Below are 19,139 nucleotides of genomic sequence, written 5' to 3' on the forward strand. Positions count from 1 at the left end.
ACCAGCTAGGGCTAGAATGATCAAAAACAGAAAAAGCACACCTTTAATTCCAGCAATTGGAAGGCAGAAGAAAGGAGGAGGAAGGAGGAAGGAGGAGGAAGAGGAAGAAGGAGGAGGAGGAAGAGGGGAAGGGGAGGAAGAGGAAGAAGAAGAAGAAGGAGGAGGAGGAGGAGGAGGAGGAAGAGGAGGAGGAGGAGGAGGAGGGAAGGGGGGCTGAAGAGATGGCTCAGCGGTTAAGAGTACTGACTGCTCTTCTGAAGGTCCTGAATTCAAATCCCAGCAACCACACGTTGGCTCACAATCATCCATAAAAGAGATCTGACGCCCTCTTCTGGTGTGCCTGAAGACAGCTACAGTGTACTTAGATATAATAAATAAATCTTTAAAGAGAAAAAAGAAAGGAAGAAAGGAAGGAAGGAAGGAAGGAAGGAAGAAAGAAAGAAAGAAAGAAAGAAAGAAAGAAAGAAAGAAAGAAAGAAAGAAAGAAAGAAAGAAAGAAAGAAAGAAAGAAAGAAAGAAAGAAAGAAAGAAAGAGGAAACCCTATCTCAAAAGAAAAAGATCAAGAAACCCTAAATATTTTTCATTTTTAAAATGAATCATCACAGCGTTGCTTATCAACTCCCTGTCCCCACATCCCAGAACCTACCTGAATGCCGCCTCAGAGGGCCAGGCCCTGGGCAGTCATGGCCACTGTACTGTATAAACAGGGGGCATCCCACTCTGGCCTTAAGTTGTGTTTCCAGTATCACCAAGGCTTTTCACAAGCTTGTCCTGAGGCTTCCTAGTTTCCCCCCATTCTGCCTTCCCTGTCTACTCCTTGTCAAGAGCTTCAAGGAAATGTGACATGTCTGAAGGAGATGAGGTTACAAAGGCTTAGCCAGTTCCACTAAGCAGCCTTTGAGCCTTCACAGAAGCACCTCAACGCTGCAGCATCGAAGGGAATTACTCCTTCCTAATGCCTTGTCTGAAGCCGGCCCAGGGCTTCCCCTGGCCAGAGCTTCAGCGGGGACACCCTTAGACTCCTTGCTCTTGTGAGGTGTGCAAGCTCAGGACGGCAGCCACTCATTTCTCTCCCTCCTCCACAGCAATATCGTGTGCGCTGAAGGAGGCGCAGCAAAGAGGAAGAGCCCACAGTGAAAACTGGTATCTCACAGAGTGAAGGCTATGCTCGGTTGTCAACTTGACTATGCCTGGAAGAAGTAACTAAAACCCAAAACTGGAGGCCGCACCTGGATTCACTTCTAATCTGGATCTTTGAGGTAGGAAGACACACCTCTAATCTGGGCCACACCTTCTGCTCTCAGCCTACACAGACATGGAAGAAGGAAGCTTGCTCTCTGCCTGCTTGCCCTCACTCTCCCTGGCAAGTCTGTTCTGCCACTGGCATTAGGATCTACAGCTTCAGGATCCCACCGTATCCTGAAGACCTGCTGAGACATACAGCCTTGTGGACTGATTAACTGTGAGATTCTCGAACCTTCCATTCCTAGGCAGCCATTGTGGGGAATAACAGGACCATAGCCTGTGAGTCAGTATAACAAAGCCCCTTTCTGTATATAAATTCATTCTTTCTGTTTCTCTAGAGAACTCTGACTAATACATACAGCTGAGAACTCAAGGACCTAACTTAAAACTACCAACTTCAGAGCAGGGTAGAAGACACCCTGGCTAGACAATGTGAGGCCCTGGGTTCTATCCCCTGCCCCAGGGTTTTGGGGGAAGGAGCACCTTCAAGTTGCAAACGAGTAACTCTACAAAGGGAACTGCAAATTCAAATGTTCAGATTGTCTCCTATGGACAGGATATATAAATCAGTATTCTCAAAAAGAACAGAACCAATGGGATGGTGTGTGTGTGTGTGTGTGTGTGTGTGTATACCTAAGAACACATACACTGTCTTAGTTGCTGTTGTATTGTTGTGAAAAGACACCAAGAGAAAGCATTTAATTGGGGACTTGCTTACAGCTTCAGAGGGTCAGTCCATCAATGACGGGGAGCAGGGGGGCAGGCAGGGATGGTGCTGGAGGAGTAACTGAGAGCTACATCATAACCAGCAGGCAATAGGCAGAGATATATACATTGGGCCTGGCATGGGTTTTTGAACTGAATTTTTTTTTTTTGGTATTTTTTTGGTTTTTTTGAGACAGGGTTTCTCTGTGTAGCCCTGACTGTCCTGGAACTCACTCTGTAGACTCAAACTCAGAAATCCACCCTGGCGGATTTTTGAAACCTCAAAGCTTACCCCTCAGTGACACATCTTCTCTAGTAAGGCCACGCCTCATAATCCTTCCCAAACAATTCCACTAACTGGGGACCAAGCATTCAAACACATGAACCTATGAGGACCATTCTCATTCAAACCACCACATTCTGTCCCCTGGCCCCCACTGGCTTATATCATAATGCAAAATGCATTTAGTCCAAGTTCAAAAAAAAAAAATCCCCATAGTCTTTTCATTGCAATACTGTTTTAAATTCCAAACTCTCTTGGGACTCTTGCGATCTCTTCACTGTAACCTCCTATAAAACCAAAAATCAAATCGCATACTTCCAACAGACAGTGGCACGGATTATGCATTACCATTCCAACAGAGAGGAAAAAGCAGCACAGTGAGGAGATACTGGACCAAAGCAACACTGAAAGCCAGCTGGGCAGACTCCAAATCCTGCATCTCCGTGCCTGATGTCAAAGTGCTCTTCGGATCTCCGACTCCTTCCAGCTTCGTTGACTGTAGCACACTTCTTTCTCTTGGACTGGTTCCACTCCCTGTTATCAGCTCTTCCTGGCAGGTATCCCACGACTTTGGCATCTCCAACATTTTAAAGTTTCCAATAAAATCCAAGCTTCGTTTTCACAGCTACACATAATGGCTTCTCTGGGCCTTCATGCAGGGAGGGCCTCCTGTGCCTCCTTGGCTTTCTTTAGCCACAGAGGAAGGTTCCAGAGCCCTTTCCCATATAGTCCTTGATAAAGCCAGAACTTCATAAAGTTGTATGGCTGAAGCTGCTAAGTTCTGCTGCTAGCTGGTGCTGGAATCTGCACCAGTCACTGACTTACATTTGCATAAGATTTCCTTTGTTATTTAAGTCTAAAAAAAAAAAAAAAATTCCCCCAAGTCTTTTTTTTTTTTCTTTCATAGGTTGCAGGATTAGCTGGGTGGGTCTTGCCCTGAGGTTACCAATCCCTTTATTCCATTTTAAAACAAGCCTTTTTAAAACACCATCTCCTTGAGCACAGAATTTGGTTCCATCTCCTGATGTATATTTTATATTTCTCTTTGCCATGCTCCTTCTTGTGAAGATCTGCCTAAGAGTGGCCACTAGTAACTGCATAATGCAGTCAATTCTAGGTGGTCTTGAAATCTCCTCGGCCAAGGACACTAATCTAAAATTCTTCAATAATGCTCAGGTAGATTTTTAAAACAAAGCCAGAAATCAGACATATACATCTCTGCCAAGGTATCACAAGAATGTTCTCTGGCCACTTGCTAATATTTCTTGCCCTCAGAAACTTCTTGAGGGGCGCCTGCAGGGTCCACATCGTCCTCAGCACTACTGTCTTCCATGTCCCTACTAGGATGCTCCCTTAAGCCACACTTACAACATTCAAGTTAATTAATGCAGAGCATTAAAGCATTCACTTTTTCTAGTTCAAAGTCCCAAAGTCTTCCATATTCTTCCAACAAACAGCATAGTCAGGCCTACCACAGCAATACCATAGATATTGTATCAACTTCTGTCTTATTGTTCTATTGCAAGAAGGAGATGCTATGACCACACATAGGAGTGGGGGAATGGGGAGATGACGGATGATAGACAGGAGAGTAGAGTCGAGTCGATCTGCTTTAGGTAGTAACAGCAGGATCACACCTAAAAGCTAAGAAACAGGTAGAACCCTCAGTCCTTGAGGCTGGTACCTCAGCAGTAAGAGTAGCACAGTCTCTCTCACTAAGGCAGGTCCTGGCATCTGGTAGCTTCTCAGTCCACACAGCTGGCATCTACCTGAGCAGGCCCTACCTGCTGCTGGAAACCTGTAAGGATCCTGGGGAGCCGCTGGCGCTTAACCCACAGAGAACACCTGGAAACAATGTTTCTGCTGTGACGGAATTAGCAGCAGCTGCAGCTGCAATGGACAAATCCACTCAGCCATCAGAGTGAGGCCACGTGTGCAGATGCAGGTGAGTTTCCTTCTGCAAACCCTTTCATCTGTGCAGACGCAGGTGAGTTTCCTTCTGCAAACCCTTTCATCTGGGCTCTACCAGAAGGTGCTGCCACAATGAGGGAAGTCTTGCCACATCAAGCAGGGCAGACACTTTTTCAAGAGGGGCTCCCTAGTCAGGTGATTCTAATTTGTGGTTAAACTGACATTAAAATCAACCACAATACAGGGGTAGTATACACAATATACAAAAAAAGAAACCTGCAAAACTTAAACCCCCAAAATAGTCATTGGAAAAACTGGCTAGTGAACAAATAAATCTCAAAAGAAGAAACATGAGAAACACAGATGGCCAATAAATAATTTTAAAAAGTTTCTACTTTCCTTGACAATCGGGGGAAATGGAAATAAAAGCAATAATCCCAATACTGTTGTTTCAGCCAAAGCTAGAAATCAATCCAAAAGCTCATCAGCTAGTGAGTGGCTGAACAAATACAACATCATATCTCCATGTAGTGGAATATTACTCAGTCCTGAAAAGGAATGGTATGCTGACACACGCTGTAAGGTAGGTAAGATCTGATCATTGTCATCCTACATGAAGCAAGCCAGCTGCCAATGACCTCTATGGTGATGATGGCAGTTCCGTGACTCATTCAGAACAGGTGTGTCTGTAAGCAGAGAGTGTGAACAGGACACCAAGGGGTCGTGAGCAGTAAAGTGAAAGGGTGCCAATGGATACACTTCTTTTGAGCACTGATTGGGGCGGTGGCTGCAAAAGCCCTGAAAACCACTTTTATATTCAGCAAACTGTATTAGCAACAGCTGTTTACAACTAAAAGGAATGCCCCGGGCACTGTCGTCTGAGACAGAAAGATGGTGTGATTGTGTAGCCTGGGTTACACAGCAAGACCCTGTCTCAAAGTGGGTGGGGGAGACAAGTCTGAAATAAATAAATAAATAAATAAATAAATAAATAAATAAATAAATAAATAAATAAAACAAACCTGAGTAAAAACAGAATTGATGATGAAAATGAGAGTCCTAAAATTAAGCTATTAATGCATAGAAGGTCTTTATTGAGCAATCATGACAATAAATCTCAGATACTTATGAGTTGATGTTCATACAAACAGGAAAGACAAAATCTCCACAACACATGAACTACATGTGAAAGGAGGTGTGGGGTCCCACACAAAGCACCCCTCAGGTGCTCAGTGCATGTCTGTGGTCCTGGCTTCCTTCACAGACCCCGTATGCAAACGAGGTCCTCTCGATGTCCAGGTATGGAGCTGCAAGTTCTGCTTCTTCACAGTTGGGCCCCTCCCTCTTTGCAATGAGCGTGATAGGAAGAGAAACTGTGGGGGACACTCAAAGGCAGCCCACCCAGAGAAAGCAGCTCCCCAAGGCTGACACCAAGCCTTGGTTTGATGTCCCACAGAAAGCACACTGGCTGGATAGGTAGATAGGTGGAGAAAGGAGGAACAAGAGAGGACAGACTGGTAGGGGATATAGAAGTGAATCAAAGGAAACAGAGAGAATGTATGTGTGTGTGTATACATGTGTATATGGTTGTGTATATGTGTGTGTGTGTTTCTTAAGAGTTTTACTGCTGTGACCAAGACACCATGACCAAGGCAAGTCTTATAAAAGACAACATAACTAGGGCTGGCTTGCAGGTTCAGAGGTTCAGTCCATGGGTTTTGGTGAATGGGCTTCTAAAGTCTTGCATCTGCCAACAGTTGGCTTACAGAAGTGACTTCCGTTGAGAATTCGGCTTGCCCAAGCACTTCTTCAGACTCTGTTATTCCAGAGCCTACAAGGGGATCCAGAGATAATGAACACCAGCCCTCAGGACCAGAGACGATTCCGGACCACATAAAACCCTCAGGCTCGGATCCTGAAGAAGCCAGACGGACCTCTGAGGAGTCAGGTGCAGAGTTCACACCTAACTCGCCTCCTCACACACCAAGCAGCCCAGAGACTGCCACTGTCCCCTCCATCTCAGCAGGAGAGTCTCAGGGGCACCCGAGCTTCTTCTTCTCATCTGACACAGTTAGTCATTCTGCGTCCTCTCGGGTCCCCAACGATCCACTCCTGAAATCAGAAAGGAACAGGAAAGCATTCACCTCAGATGCCGTGATGAGGTTGTGCTGGGCAGCGCAGGTCTAGACAGACATAGAGCCTGGGGTGACCTGGCTTGCCGAGTCCCCACACATGATGCTGAGATTAAAGGGGATAAGTCATGTTTGAACATACCAGCTTGTCACACACAGGGGAAATGACTGTCATCGGTACGCATATTTGCTGGATGGACCCAAAGGTCAGCCTATACAAAACCTGAGGAAAGTCAGAGCAGAGCAAGAGAGCACCAGCATCTGATGGACAGATTAAGCTAACACAAGACTCCAACACAGCTCAGGCTGTACTGGGCATGCCCACACTTCCCAGGTGTTATCCCGACAGTACTGAACAACATATTCTGTGGTGTTCACTGCACTGGGTGCTCAAGTCATCTAGAGATGATGTCACGTGTGTGGGAGGGTGAGTGAAACAGGGACACCATTTTACATTTTTCCCCAACCTCCCTGTTGGTTCAGGGAGGGTCCTGAAACCAACTCCCATAGACACCAGGGCACAACTAGACATTTTTGTTTATCCATTTGTTTATTTGTGTGTCTATTTGTTATGGGGTCTCCTGTGTTCCAGACTGCCCTTGAACTCTCCATGAAGCTAAGAAAGCCCTGATATTCCTGTCTCTATCTCTTTGGGGATGGACCCACAGGGGTACACAAGTACAGCCAGATCATACAAAACTTCAAGTGTGCTTGGCAAGCACTGTTCCAACTGGGCTGCACACATCCCGAGCCTCACATGTCCCGTGTGCTTGACTGAAGCTCCTCAAAGAAGCCACAGGTTATTAAATGAGAGCCCCAGTGGCAGGGCTGGGTTACTGCCCTGTGAGTTGCAGGACAGGGATGCGCCAGAGGTCATTGCACTGTGACCGGCTGCCCTCCAGAACTACAGAACGAGATCCCACTGCTGACGACACCACATGTTCTGACCAAAGGACAAAGGGAAATCAAGCTGCAACTGGAGACATCTTTCTTTGCTGGCCAGTCCCCATGATGCAAGAAGGCACAAGGGATACAGGCTGTCATGGAGGAGTCTCTCCTCAGCAACCACTGTCACTCACGGGTCAGGCAGGATGAATCCACTGATGTAATAGAATAGCACCAAGTCTGTTAGAGCCGGCTACCTTATGGCTGCACGTGAGGCTTACCCTATACAAAGAAATCCACATCTTGCAGATAAGCCTGTTCAAAATCCAGTGGCCAGGGTGGGTCATAGCCCCCCCCCCATTGGGAAGGTACTACTGTTGCTTTACAAAATGGACTAAATGATATGGCTGTTAGAATACCATAGAGTAGCTAAACACCGCAGTGCACACCTTTAATCCCAGCTGCAAGGAGGCAGAGGCAGGTGGATCTCTGTGAGTTCAAGGCCAAGTTGGTCTACACAGAGAGACCCTGCCTGGAGAAAAAGAAAGAAAAAGAAGACTGGGCTCTTGACACCCTATGATAGAAGCCGGATGGCCCCATCCCTCCCTGAGGACTTTATAGGTTGAAGGGAGAGGTGGGACACTTTCTTCAGTGGTGTAGCAGGAAGGGGTAAGGAGGATTAGTTAAGAGAAGAGTGACAGTCAGTGGGACAGGGGTAGGGAAAGAAAGGGTAACAGGGCAACAACTACAGTCAAAACACATTATATACAAGTGGGAAGTGCTATAATAGAACTCTTTGAGTATGACTGATATATGCCAACATATTTTTAAGGTTGGCATTCTGCCTTTGAATATGCAGACACACACACACACACACACACACACACACACTCAAATACTCCAAAATACAGCTGCTTCCTCTGAAAGGAAATCTTAAAACTCATTGACCAGAAGGGCCAACTTTTGTCTTTCTACCCATCTATAGCTTTCAAAGATGACCGGAGAGTTACCGGACTGTCTCATTCCTCTGTGGAATCTTCTACCCTGGAAATCATCTACTTAACAGGATGAGCCACGTTGCTTCTCGTGGACAAGAGTTAGGTTTTAGAGCTGACTCTAAGGATTTTAGAACAATCACCCAGTGTGCAAGCGGGCTGGCTTCAGGGAAAACAACCAAATCTTATCAAGCATTGGGCACCAAGATACTAAGAAAAGACTCGGTAACCTGATTTCCCCTCAAGACCCCAGTCACGCTGGAGGATTCAGACACCCAACTGGGGAGGCAGTGGGGAAAGAGCAGGGTAGGTTTGCTTTGTTTTTCTTCTACCTGAAAGACACTGGGCTGCGGCCAGATTTGAAATTCAGATCTTTCACAAATTCTCTAACCACACGAGGGTCAGGCTCCTAGTTTCCTTCTGACTTCATGAGTCCCTGTCTGTGTGAGCGATGGAACTATAGAAACAAGATCTCTAATTATGAAGGTCTCTTCTTAACCCATCCCTCTATCCGCAAGACTGGAAGGGTTTTAAGCATCAATCAACATCAGCATGGCCCACTTCTTACTATATAATGCCTAAGAAAGTGCCTGCCTGCACTGTAAACTGTTATCAAATGAAATAATGAAAGGATACATGGGTGGGTAGATGGTTAAATGAATATATCCTCAAGTTCCCACTGTTCTTTATATCTTTGTGTGTTGTAAGATCATTAATGCTAGCAAAAATCAAATGTTTGCCTGCATTTTATTCCAAACCGATTAATGTCCCACAACTTTTGATACACTAATTGGAAAGATACATATCTGGGGAACCAGACATTCGGGTACATCAGTAAGGGCTTGCTCAATTTCAGGACTGCAGGACATAACAATGGCCACTAGATGGCGCCATAAAACCTGCCCAAAACAGCACTCAAAAAAAAAAAAAAAAAATACTCCTTTCAGTAAGAATTTAAACAGGTTATTTAGGCTCGCCGCATTCCCAGGCATACTGGATCACCGTAAAATTGCTGTTGCTGCTGTGCTATGTAATGTTCAGCTAATGAGGACAAGCTGCAACAAGACTCGGACTCCCGTTTTCTGGCCCTCTGACTTTAGAAAAGCAGGTCGCCCTTCCCACCTCAAAGTATTCACATTTGGATCTGCGTACATAAGCCATCTAGGGGTTGTTGTTTGGTTTGAATTTTTTTAAAAAATAAGCATAAGTGGAAGGGGAGCATTTTCCCTGTGGATGACAAAGTGAACGTGATAAATTCGTCTAGAAAAAGAAAATAAAATTGTGAAACTTCAAAAGAAAAAGCTTTTTTGATTTCCCACCTCCAGCGACATTTTTTTTCTTGCAAACAAAAACCATTTCCTTGTAGAGATATTCAATTTCATCCCCTCCAGTAAAGAGACGGTAGGCATGTGCAGACTGACTAGGAGATCACATCAGAGGGAAGTTTGATGCTATCGGTCAAGTTTCAAAGGTTTCCCATGTAACTGAGAGCAGGGGAGGGGGGAGGCGTTTCCCACAAACTCCTCCCTCAAAGGGTCTGAGAAAAAAATAATCTAACAATTTCCAGGGTCATTACAAGCCACAGATGTTATCAGCAGCCAGGGCTATGCAAACTTTAAAAAGACCCCAGCCCACAAATGAAGCCATTTCACACGCATTCTCAAGCCTTTGCAGAGAGCCCTGTGACTCTCTCTTTGAAACGTGCGTGTTCATGACTTCTCCAGACTCAGAAGCTGTGAGGGGGGGTCCTGCTTCTAGTTTCATTTCCCCACACAACAAGTGGTAGAGACCCTCTAAAACGACGGTTCTCAACCGTCAATCATGACCCCTTAGGAGGTAAAACACCTCATTTACAGGGGTGGAGTATCAGATATCCTATGTATCATATATTTACATTATGATTCCAAGATTACAGTTACGAAGCAACAACGAAAATAATGTTGTGGTTGGGGTCACCACAGCGTGAGGAACTGGATTAAAGGGCCACAGCATTAGGAAGGTTGAGAACCACTGAGCTAGAATAACAGAAACACAGGAGCAAAAGTTAGAATACAGAAAACAAGTTTGAAAAGGGACTCTAGGGATCACTGGCTAACGGAAGATAATTTAATCTTCTAAGTGACATGGTAAGATGCCCAAGGGGGAAGAACATTCTGGAATGTGCAAGACCTGTGAGAAGGTCTGGTCAACTCCCATTTGCTGATCTGCAATGAAGGGGGGGGGGGGAGCCGATTAGAAACGGACCGTGTCCAGCATTGGTGCCGATTTCTGATTGCGCCCCATAGCCCCTACTTACCAGCTGGGAGCCCTCACACCCCACTGCCTACCCCCCCACCCCCAGACATCAGTGAGGTGGCTGAAGGCCTACCCACTGCACCGCACTGCCTGGGAGCCCTCAGGGTGGCACTGGAGACAAGCCAGGATTTAAAGAATGAAAAGACCCTTTAATATTTTTTTTCTCAAAAAACTACAGAATCTGAGTAATCTAATTATAGGCTAATTATAAGAATGACTCTTCTTCTGCAAAGGCCTCCTGGAACAGTCTCTGTGAAGGTCCTCTCATTTGCTATTTGAGAGTAGGAGTTAGTGACTCCCGAGCGGATTAGCATCTGATTTCCAGATCAGCTTCCCCCTGACCAGACCACACAGACTCCCAACTCTTGAAATAAACCCCAGGGGAATTCTCCAGGAGGAAGCCATCTTCCCAATTAGGCCAAAACAGCCTCCTCCCCACCAGGCCCCTCTGGTCAGGCAATTTCACATTCCAATGTGCTCTTTCCGCTCCTGTGTGTGTGTGTGTGTGTGTGTGTGTGTCAAAGCCGGACCCTCATTTGCAAAACTCTGTTATAAACCTATGCGGATGGCCTGCCCGGTGCCCAGGGGCACAGGCTGACTCTCTTTCCCTCCTAACACGGTGCCACAGGGCAAGTCATGTAAGTGCATCATTAGGATCACAGTCACAGCTCTGCCAGTCTCCTTCCCTGGCACTCCGTCACCTCATTAATATCTGTAACGACCCATTAAGCCTTACAGCTGAAGGGTGCCGTCAAGGCAAGACCTAACGCTGTTATCATCAATAAGGTCTAAGGCTCGAGCCTGTCACCTCCTGAGATAAGGCAGTCACCCACCTGGAAAGGCAGGCTCTACCCTGGCCTATCCAAGCCTAATAAGCCACAGGCTTCTGCAGAGACATCCAGATGAATGTGATGGGTGCCCACACCACGGAAGGGAAGAAAAGCTGCTGTTTTAACACATGGCAGTACATTTAAACAGCTGGACGCTTATCTCCAAGGACAAGAGGGGCCTGTGGCTGCAATGTCCAGTTACCTAGCCCCCGCCCAGCCCCTTACATGGAACCTGTGCAGATGTGAAAACGTCTGTGGGAGTCAGAAAGCCATGTGTAAATCCTGGGACAAGCACGCCTTCATTCCCTCTGGCCATCTGAAGGTTCTGCCTCCCGGGGAACCTGCCAATCCAGCCCTGCCTTGCTCCCTTGGAAGGTCCCTCTATCCAAACCTCACTGACAAGCCAGGGAGGGAACTGTCTGGAACCACCCAGATCTGAGAGCAGCAGGGTCGATGAACAGTGCGTCGGCAGGGCACGATAGCACCCTGCCGTTAAAACGATGAAGATGGCCACTATTGCCTCATGAACTCACAGCCACTGTGCAGAGCTGCACAAGGTCAGGCCGGTCAAAACCAGCAGCTAAGGAGCTATTGGCAGTTAGTGGTGGTGCCCGGGGAGGAATGGTTACTTTTCTTTGGGTTGCGGCCACTTGTTGACTGCCCAGGCTCGGGTGGTCGTCCCCACCCCCAAGCACATACAGATAGCACTAACTGGATGCAATCAATGAGAGATTAAATAAAAATCAAACAGTTTTAAAAAGAGGGATATAAAGTAACAGAGGATAGAGATAATGATAAGCTATTGTGTATATATATATATATGAAATCCATACAACAAAGGAGAGGAGGAGGAGGAGGAGGAGGAAGGAGAAAAGGAGGAGCTAGAATAAGATGGCTCAGCTGGCAAAAGTGCCTGCTGTATAAGCATGAGGATCTGAGTTCGAATCCTCAGCACCCATGAAAATATCATACCCAGTGGATTGCTTCTATATCTCCAGCAAGGGGGGAGGGATGTCCCTGGAGCTCCATAGCCAGCTATTCTAGCTGAAATCAGTGCCAGATCCATTGAGAGACCTTGTCTCAAAAACAAAAAAAATAAAATAGAGAACGGCAAAGAAAGACAATCATCAACCTCCAGCCTCCATGCGCATGCGCACACACCTCGCAAACATGCACCGCACCTGCTCGTATGCGGACAATGATTTACGTGGCCCCGTTCAACATTACCATGTGGCCGTGTACACACCCTGCACAGGAGAGAGACAGAAGACTGCCTTATGGCAGCGAACCTTAGTCGGCTTTTGATTCCCAACCAAGTGTACATGTTACTCCCTCAAAATAACATTTGCACCAGATCCTTGGCCACACTGAGAGGAACAGAAAGGAGACATTCGTAGATGTTTCAGAGATCTCTTTGGGAAACGGGAAACCATTAGAGAGCTTCCAGTTCCTAAACTGGGGGACATCGTTTGGAGCCAGGCAAATGAGATGGTCATAAGGGAGAAATAGACAGAGAACAAATAGTCCAGTGGTCTCAGTCCCTCCTCTGTTCCGCTACATACTCAAGAGCAGTAACATCTACAGGAAACAGACTCAGTCAATGGAAATGAAACTGACCCCATTAGGGGCAGCTATGGAGTCACTCTAAGGTGACTAGACCCCCTGAGCATATGTCTGTCCCACTCACCATCCTGAAGTCGGCGCTCCTGAAGATAAACCTTGAGCCAGATGTTAACGCGCTGGCCCCAGGCCCCCGGGGCCTCCACCTCCCATAAGCGCCCTCTCTCTCCAGGACAGGTCAACAGGAACTGCCTGAGGACTGGGAGGGAGAGGCAAAGATGAGTCAGACTCCTGCCCACCAGGCTGGTTCAGCCAGCTGTGTCTCAGTCCCTGCGAGGGGACCCTCCCAGCCCTCTGAGGCTGCCCTCCACCTCCTCCCTGCCCTGGCTCTGCTGGGCCTGGCCCCTTCTCGCTGTGGGTGCAGAATCACCCCTGTTCACCCCACGTTCCCGCCTCCATCCATCCTGCCCTGAGTTCCCAGGGCTGCAACTATGAGGTACCCATCCCTCGGTGTCCGCAAGTATTAAAGACCTCTGAACGCACCAAATCCGAAGATGCTATTACCTAAAATGCCAGGCACGGTCTGCGCAATCCCCCTGCGGGCGTTCCATCATCTCGCCTTTAAGCACTTGACGCAGTGCAGATGCTGCATCGATAGCAGTTAGACCGTGAAGCTTAGGGGAGGATCGCAATGGAAGGGTCTGTACTTGTTCAGTAAGAGTGCCCGTTTTTTAAACATTTTCAAGTCATAGTTAGTTTGAATTCTGGAATCAGACTCCTCAGGATAGGCCATCAGCACCATGGCAAGACACGCTGTTTTCTCGAGGCTCTGAAGGCCTTGGGCTGGATTGTCCAAAGCCTCCCCTCAGCTTCCTGTGTACCTCCCCAGGGATTTCTAGGGTGTCTGTCTGTCTGTCTGTCTCTCTCTCTCTCTCTCTCTCTCTCTCCTTACAAGGACGCATGTGATGGCTATTTTTGGCTGTCAACTTGACTACATCTGGAATTAGCTAAGACACAATTGGCTGGGTACACCTGTGGGAGATTTTTCGTTCTTTTTTTTTTTTAATTTATTTTCTATATTCTTTGTTTACATTCTAAAAGTTTTCCCCTTTCCCAGTTCCCCCACCCCCCATATGTCCCATGAGTCCTCTTCCCTCCATCCATTCTCCTATCTTTCCCCCTCCCTTTTCTCTGTCCTGGTACTCCCCTACAATGCTGGATCAAGCCTTTCCAGGATTAGGGCCCTCTTCTTCCTTCTTCATGGGAATCATTTGATATGCTAATATGTCTTCGGTATTCAGAGCTTCAGGGCTAATTAATATCTACTTATCAATGATTGCATGTCATGTGTATTCTTTTGTGATTGTGTTACCTCGCTTAGGATAATATTTTCCAGTTCCATCCATTTGCCTAAAAAATTCATGAATTCATTGTGTTTAATTGCTGAATACTACTCCATTGTATATATATACCACATTTTCTGTATCCATTCCTCCATTGAGAGATATCTGGGTTCTTTCCAGCTTCTGGCTATTATAAATAAGGCTGCTACAAACATAGTGGAGCATGTGTCCTTATTGCATGCTGGGGAATCCTCTGGGTATATGCCCAGAAGAGGTATAGCAGGGTCCTCCAGAAGTGTCATGTCCAGTTTTCTTAAGAACCGCCAGACTGATTTCCAGAGTGGTTGTACCAGCTTACAATCCCACCAGCAGTGGAGGAGTGTTCCTCTTTCTCCACATCCTCACCAATACCTGCTGTCTCCTGAGTTTTTAACCTTAGCCATTCTGACTGGTGTGAGGTGAAATCTCAGGATTGTTTTGATTTGCATTTCCCTAATGGCTAATGATGTTGAGCATTTCTTAAGGTGCTTCTCGGCCATCCAAATTTCTTCAGGCGAAAATTCTTTGTTTAGCTCTGCACCCCATTTTTAATAGGGTTATTTGGTTCCCTGGGGTCTATCTTCTTGAGTTCTTTGTATATATTGGATATTAGCCCTCTATCGGATCTAGGGTTGGTGAAAATCTTTTCCCAATTTGTTGGTTGCTGTTTTGTCCTTTTGACGGTGTCCTTTGCCTTACAGAAACTTTGTGTCTCAGCCGTTAAAGGTTAGGCTCACAACCATAAAATATAAGAGATTTTTCTTAATTAAATCATTTGAAGTGGGAAAACCCTCTTCTAATCCAGATCTTTATGGCGGGAAAATCCACCTTTAATCTGTATCACTGCTGACAGCCCATATAAAAGACATGGAGAATGGCAGCTCGCTCTCCTTGCCTGCTCACCCTCACTGGCAAGTGCGTTCCTCGCTGGCATTAGAGCCCACTTCTTCAGAATTCCAGTGTACACTCAAGACCAAATAAGACATCCAGACTACTGAATTACTGGACCTTCAGTTGGTAGACAGCCATTGTTGGATTCGCTGGGCCACCACCTGTGAGCCCTAATAAATCCCATACCTATTTATGTATGATGTATATATTCATTCTTTAAGTTCTGTTCCCCTAGAGCAGTGACTCTCAACCTTTCTTATGCCACAACCTTTCAATACGGTTCCTCCTCATGTTGTGGTGACCCCAGCCATAAAATTATTTTTATTGCTATTTCATAACTGTAATTTTGCCACCGTTATGAATCATAATGTAAATATCTATGTCTTCTGATGGTCGTTGGCAACTCCTGTGAAAGGGTCACTCAACCCCCAAAGGAGTCACAACCCACAGCCACACGCTGAGAGCCTCTGAGTGGATCCCTGAAGCTTGGTAGACTACTCACATTTCCTAGGTAAGTATTTACACACTGCGGCAACTGCCCCAACACCAGAGAAATGGGAAGCCGCTTCCGGTCCTGCAGGTAACTGTGAAGCTATCACCAAGCAAGCTCTCTTGGACTATTTGCAGGCTCTAGGCAAAAGCAGCGTGGATGTTTGTTGGTCTAAATACAGTGCTGTCTGCCGGGTGGAGGCACACCGGGAAACACTGACTATAGCATGCCGTGCCCTCCTGGACTGAGTAGCCTAGCTTCTCTTCAGAGAAAGCCAGCTCCAATGGCAGAGTTCGTAGATAATTGGGGTTGTGCATCAGAATATGCAGCCCCAGGAGAGTTGACTGCCAGCCCTATCAGTTTCCAATAAAAAACAGAGAGTCACTTCAAGACCCTGGCACAGCTCCATGGGTTCTGTGTGTCTTTGAGATATTTGTTTCTGATTATATTTGTTCCTCAACTTATGGAGAAGGTACCCCCCCCAAAAAACAGCTGTTTACGTGGGTAATAAGTGGCAATGCATATGATACACACAGCCTACAAAGCAGCTTGGACTGTCTTAAGCATGCTAGAGCTTCCGAGCTGGCTCAGCTGGAAAAGGCACTTGATGCCCAAGCCCGAGGATCTAAGCTCAACCCTGAAATGCAGGGAAGAAGGAGAACATTAATTCCTAAAGCTTGTCCTCTGACCCCCATGGCGTGTGAGTGTCTGCATGTGAGCATGCACCCTTGCACATGTAAATTCACACACATATACATACACCAGCACATACACACATTCACACATACATGCACACACATATAAACACATGCATACACATACATGCACACACATATAAACACATGCATACACATACATGTACACACATATACATACAACAGCACACACATATACACATACAGACATACCTACATGCACATACATACAACACATATACACACATATACACACACAGACATACCTACATGCACATACATACAACACATACAAACATATATACACACATACATACAACACATACACCATATGCTTTCTGAACATTTTTTAAAAGAAGAATACCCAGAACAGAGCCTACTACAGGACAAACCCATCTAACATGTGAATATTTGTATCCAAAGCCAGAGTAAATACAAAATACACAGAATCCTGGTTTTTGCTACTCATCAGACTGTGTAGTAGCACATATAACAAGCCTGGGAAAATGTGTGGAGGTTTAAATGTGCTTGACCCATGGGAAGTGGCACTATTAGCAGATGTGGCTTTATTGGAGGAAATGTGTCACTGTGTAGACGGACTTTGAGGCTCCTACTGCTCCAGCTCTGCACTGTGCAAAAGAGTAGTCTCCTCCTGGCTGCCTTTGGATCAAGGTGTAGAACTCTCAGCTCCTTCTCCAGCACCGCGTCTGCCTGTCTGCATACTGCTACGCATGGAGGGAGCCTCTGAACCTGTAAGCCAGCCCCAATGAAATGTTTGCCTTTATAACATCAAAACTCTAGATGTGAATATGGGCTCTACTGAGTGTGTATTTGCTCACACCACTATAAAACTGAGGTATCCTAGGTGGCATTGTGGTGACTCGGGGACCCTCTGCGTCTTTTAAAGTGAAATTATTTCTCAGGCTCAGAAAGGCTCCCTTTGCAAATGGAACACGAAGTCTGTGGTTATGCTGAGGCTGTGGGAAGGAGAAACTTCCACCTACGTCTGCCCAGAAGAGCTTCTGAGACTCTTCTGCTTCAACACTGCCTCGGTCCACGGGTGTTAGTGGTCAGAATTACTCAAATGCTCACAGACGACATGAGGTGGCGGTTACCTTTGTACATTGCAGCGGATATCGGACAACTGATACCCAGGGCTTCATCTCCATGAAAGGTGTCACAGAAGTCCCTCAGCATGGCTGTCCCCAGGCCTTGACAACGGTTCTTCCTCCTCACGAACACGGTGTCGAAGACAGGCAGCAGGTAGCATGCACTGGTGCCATCACCACAGAGGCTGCCTGAGAGAAAGCAAGAGATACGTGCTGTCCCCCAGGCTGGATGTTGACCCACCCAGACCTCAAGGGTCTGGCCTGGGTCACTGGCACCACTTTGGGGGTAGAATTAACTTCTCGAACTAAACAAACAGTACAGGCTCACTCCAAAATACCAAGGTCTCTAGTGGACCCAAGTGTTTTCTTCAAAGACCCACATAATTAATTGCTCCAGGAACAGAAAATGGGCTGGGTCATGGATGCTCAGCCTGGGAGACCCAGCCCAGTGTGGACCCAGCCAGATGTCTCCTCTCATTAAGACCCTTGAAGCCAAGGAGGTTTATCTAAGCAACATCAAGGTTCTCCCTGCATAGGTAAAGCCGGCCCATGGTGCAGGCAGAGAGACCAATGGGATCCATCACTAGGTGACATGTTTCGGTTACTTCAACAGAGGCTGTGGTGTCCAGTTCAGGTAAATGTGTGGCCCTTCAAACCTCGTGAACCACACATGCTTCCTGTGAAGAGCTGGAGAGGCCAGATTTTACACCCTTTCCATTTCCAACTTGAACGTAACTGTGCTGTCACCAATGTTAGCATCCATGTGGCTGTCACCTCAGCTCCTACTGTCAAGATTCAGAAACATGAGTAACTTCCCAAACCTGAGAATGACTTCCCAGGCTTCCCTGAAAAGGAACGACTCAGGTCTGGGAAAATGGGCTGAATTGCAAGATACACCATACTGGGAAGCCTTGTTCCCATGGCTATAACGATTCCCTTCAAGTGTCCACCCAACTTTGTGTATGATTTTAAAGCTATTTCCATCAAGAAATGGGGTCTGTTCGTCCATATAGTCTAGTCTGGCCTGTGACTCACTTTTTATCAACAGGATGAGGCAGAGGAATAGATGATGTACTAATGGAGCCTGGGTCTCATGGAGTCCAGTGTGTCTCCAGTTCTTTTAAATACCTACCCCCATCACAAAAGCAAGTGTAGACCAACCCATTGCCATAAAAGAAATGTGACTCAGAGCCTTGCTAGTCCCAGCCTATGTCTAGCTAGCCCAAGAAGCAGAAGTGGTTACCCAACACACAGGTCACCATGCTCACAGAGAAAACCCATCCAGCTAAGCACAGCCCAAAGTGACAAACAAAAGAATCTGTGGTTACATGAAATTACTCTCTTATGCCATGAATGAGTGCACAGTGTATATGCAACAAGGAAGCTCTGTTCGATTAAGGCAGTAATTGTAAAAATAGTTGGGATTTCTCCTTCAACATGCTTGAAAAGATACCAGTCTGTTCAGAAATTTACAGCTTCAGTTTCTATAGGGCCAGCACAATGTCAACTTAATATGAAATCTTCTGAAACTAAGAAGGTTTAAATGTAAATAGATATGCAACTCCATTAACCATAGAATTAAAGAAAAGAAAATACTTAGGACTACACTGAGCCAACGAGGTCCAGGTCTTGAAAATGAAAGTGTAAATTGTTCAGTGACTAGAGACCCAGATAAATGAGGAGAAAGATCACGTTGATGGATCCAAGGACTCAAAAGGGTTTTCCTTCCC

General features: G+C 46.3%; 1 protein-coding gene across 3 annotated transcripts in view; it reads right to left on the reverse strand.

Annotated features, from left to right (window-relative positions):
* Positions 1-5,230: 5,230 nt before the first annotated feature.
* LOC127667660 (protein FAM169B-like) overlaps positions 5,231-19,139 on the reverse strand; it is a 78,912-nt gene continuing 65,003 nt past the window's right edge. For 2 of the 3 annotated variants that reach the window (XM_052160831.1, XM_052160823.1), the window contains exons 6-8: positions 17,416-17,598; positions 12,970-13,101; positions 5,231-6,257 (exon numbers count right to left, since the gene is read on the reverse strand). In XM_052160831.1, the coding sequence (XP_052016791.1) occupies positions 6,217-6,257; positions 12,970-13,101; positions 17,416-17,598 (356 nt within the window). In that variant the 3' untranslated portion in view covers positions 5,231-6,216. The remainder of the gene's footprint in view (positions 6,258-12,969; positions 13,102-17,415; positions 17,599-19,139) is intronic. The other variant, XM_052160841.1, reaches the window with a different exon arrangement.

This window comes from Apodemus sylvaticus, chromosome 1 (assembly GCF_947179515.1).
Source record: "Apodemus sylvaticus chromosome 1, mApoSyl1.1, whole genome shotgun sequence".
Lineage (NCBI taxonomy): Eukaryota > Metazoa > Chordata > Mammalia > Rodentia > Muridae > Apodemus > Apodemus sylvaticus.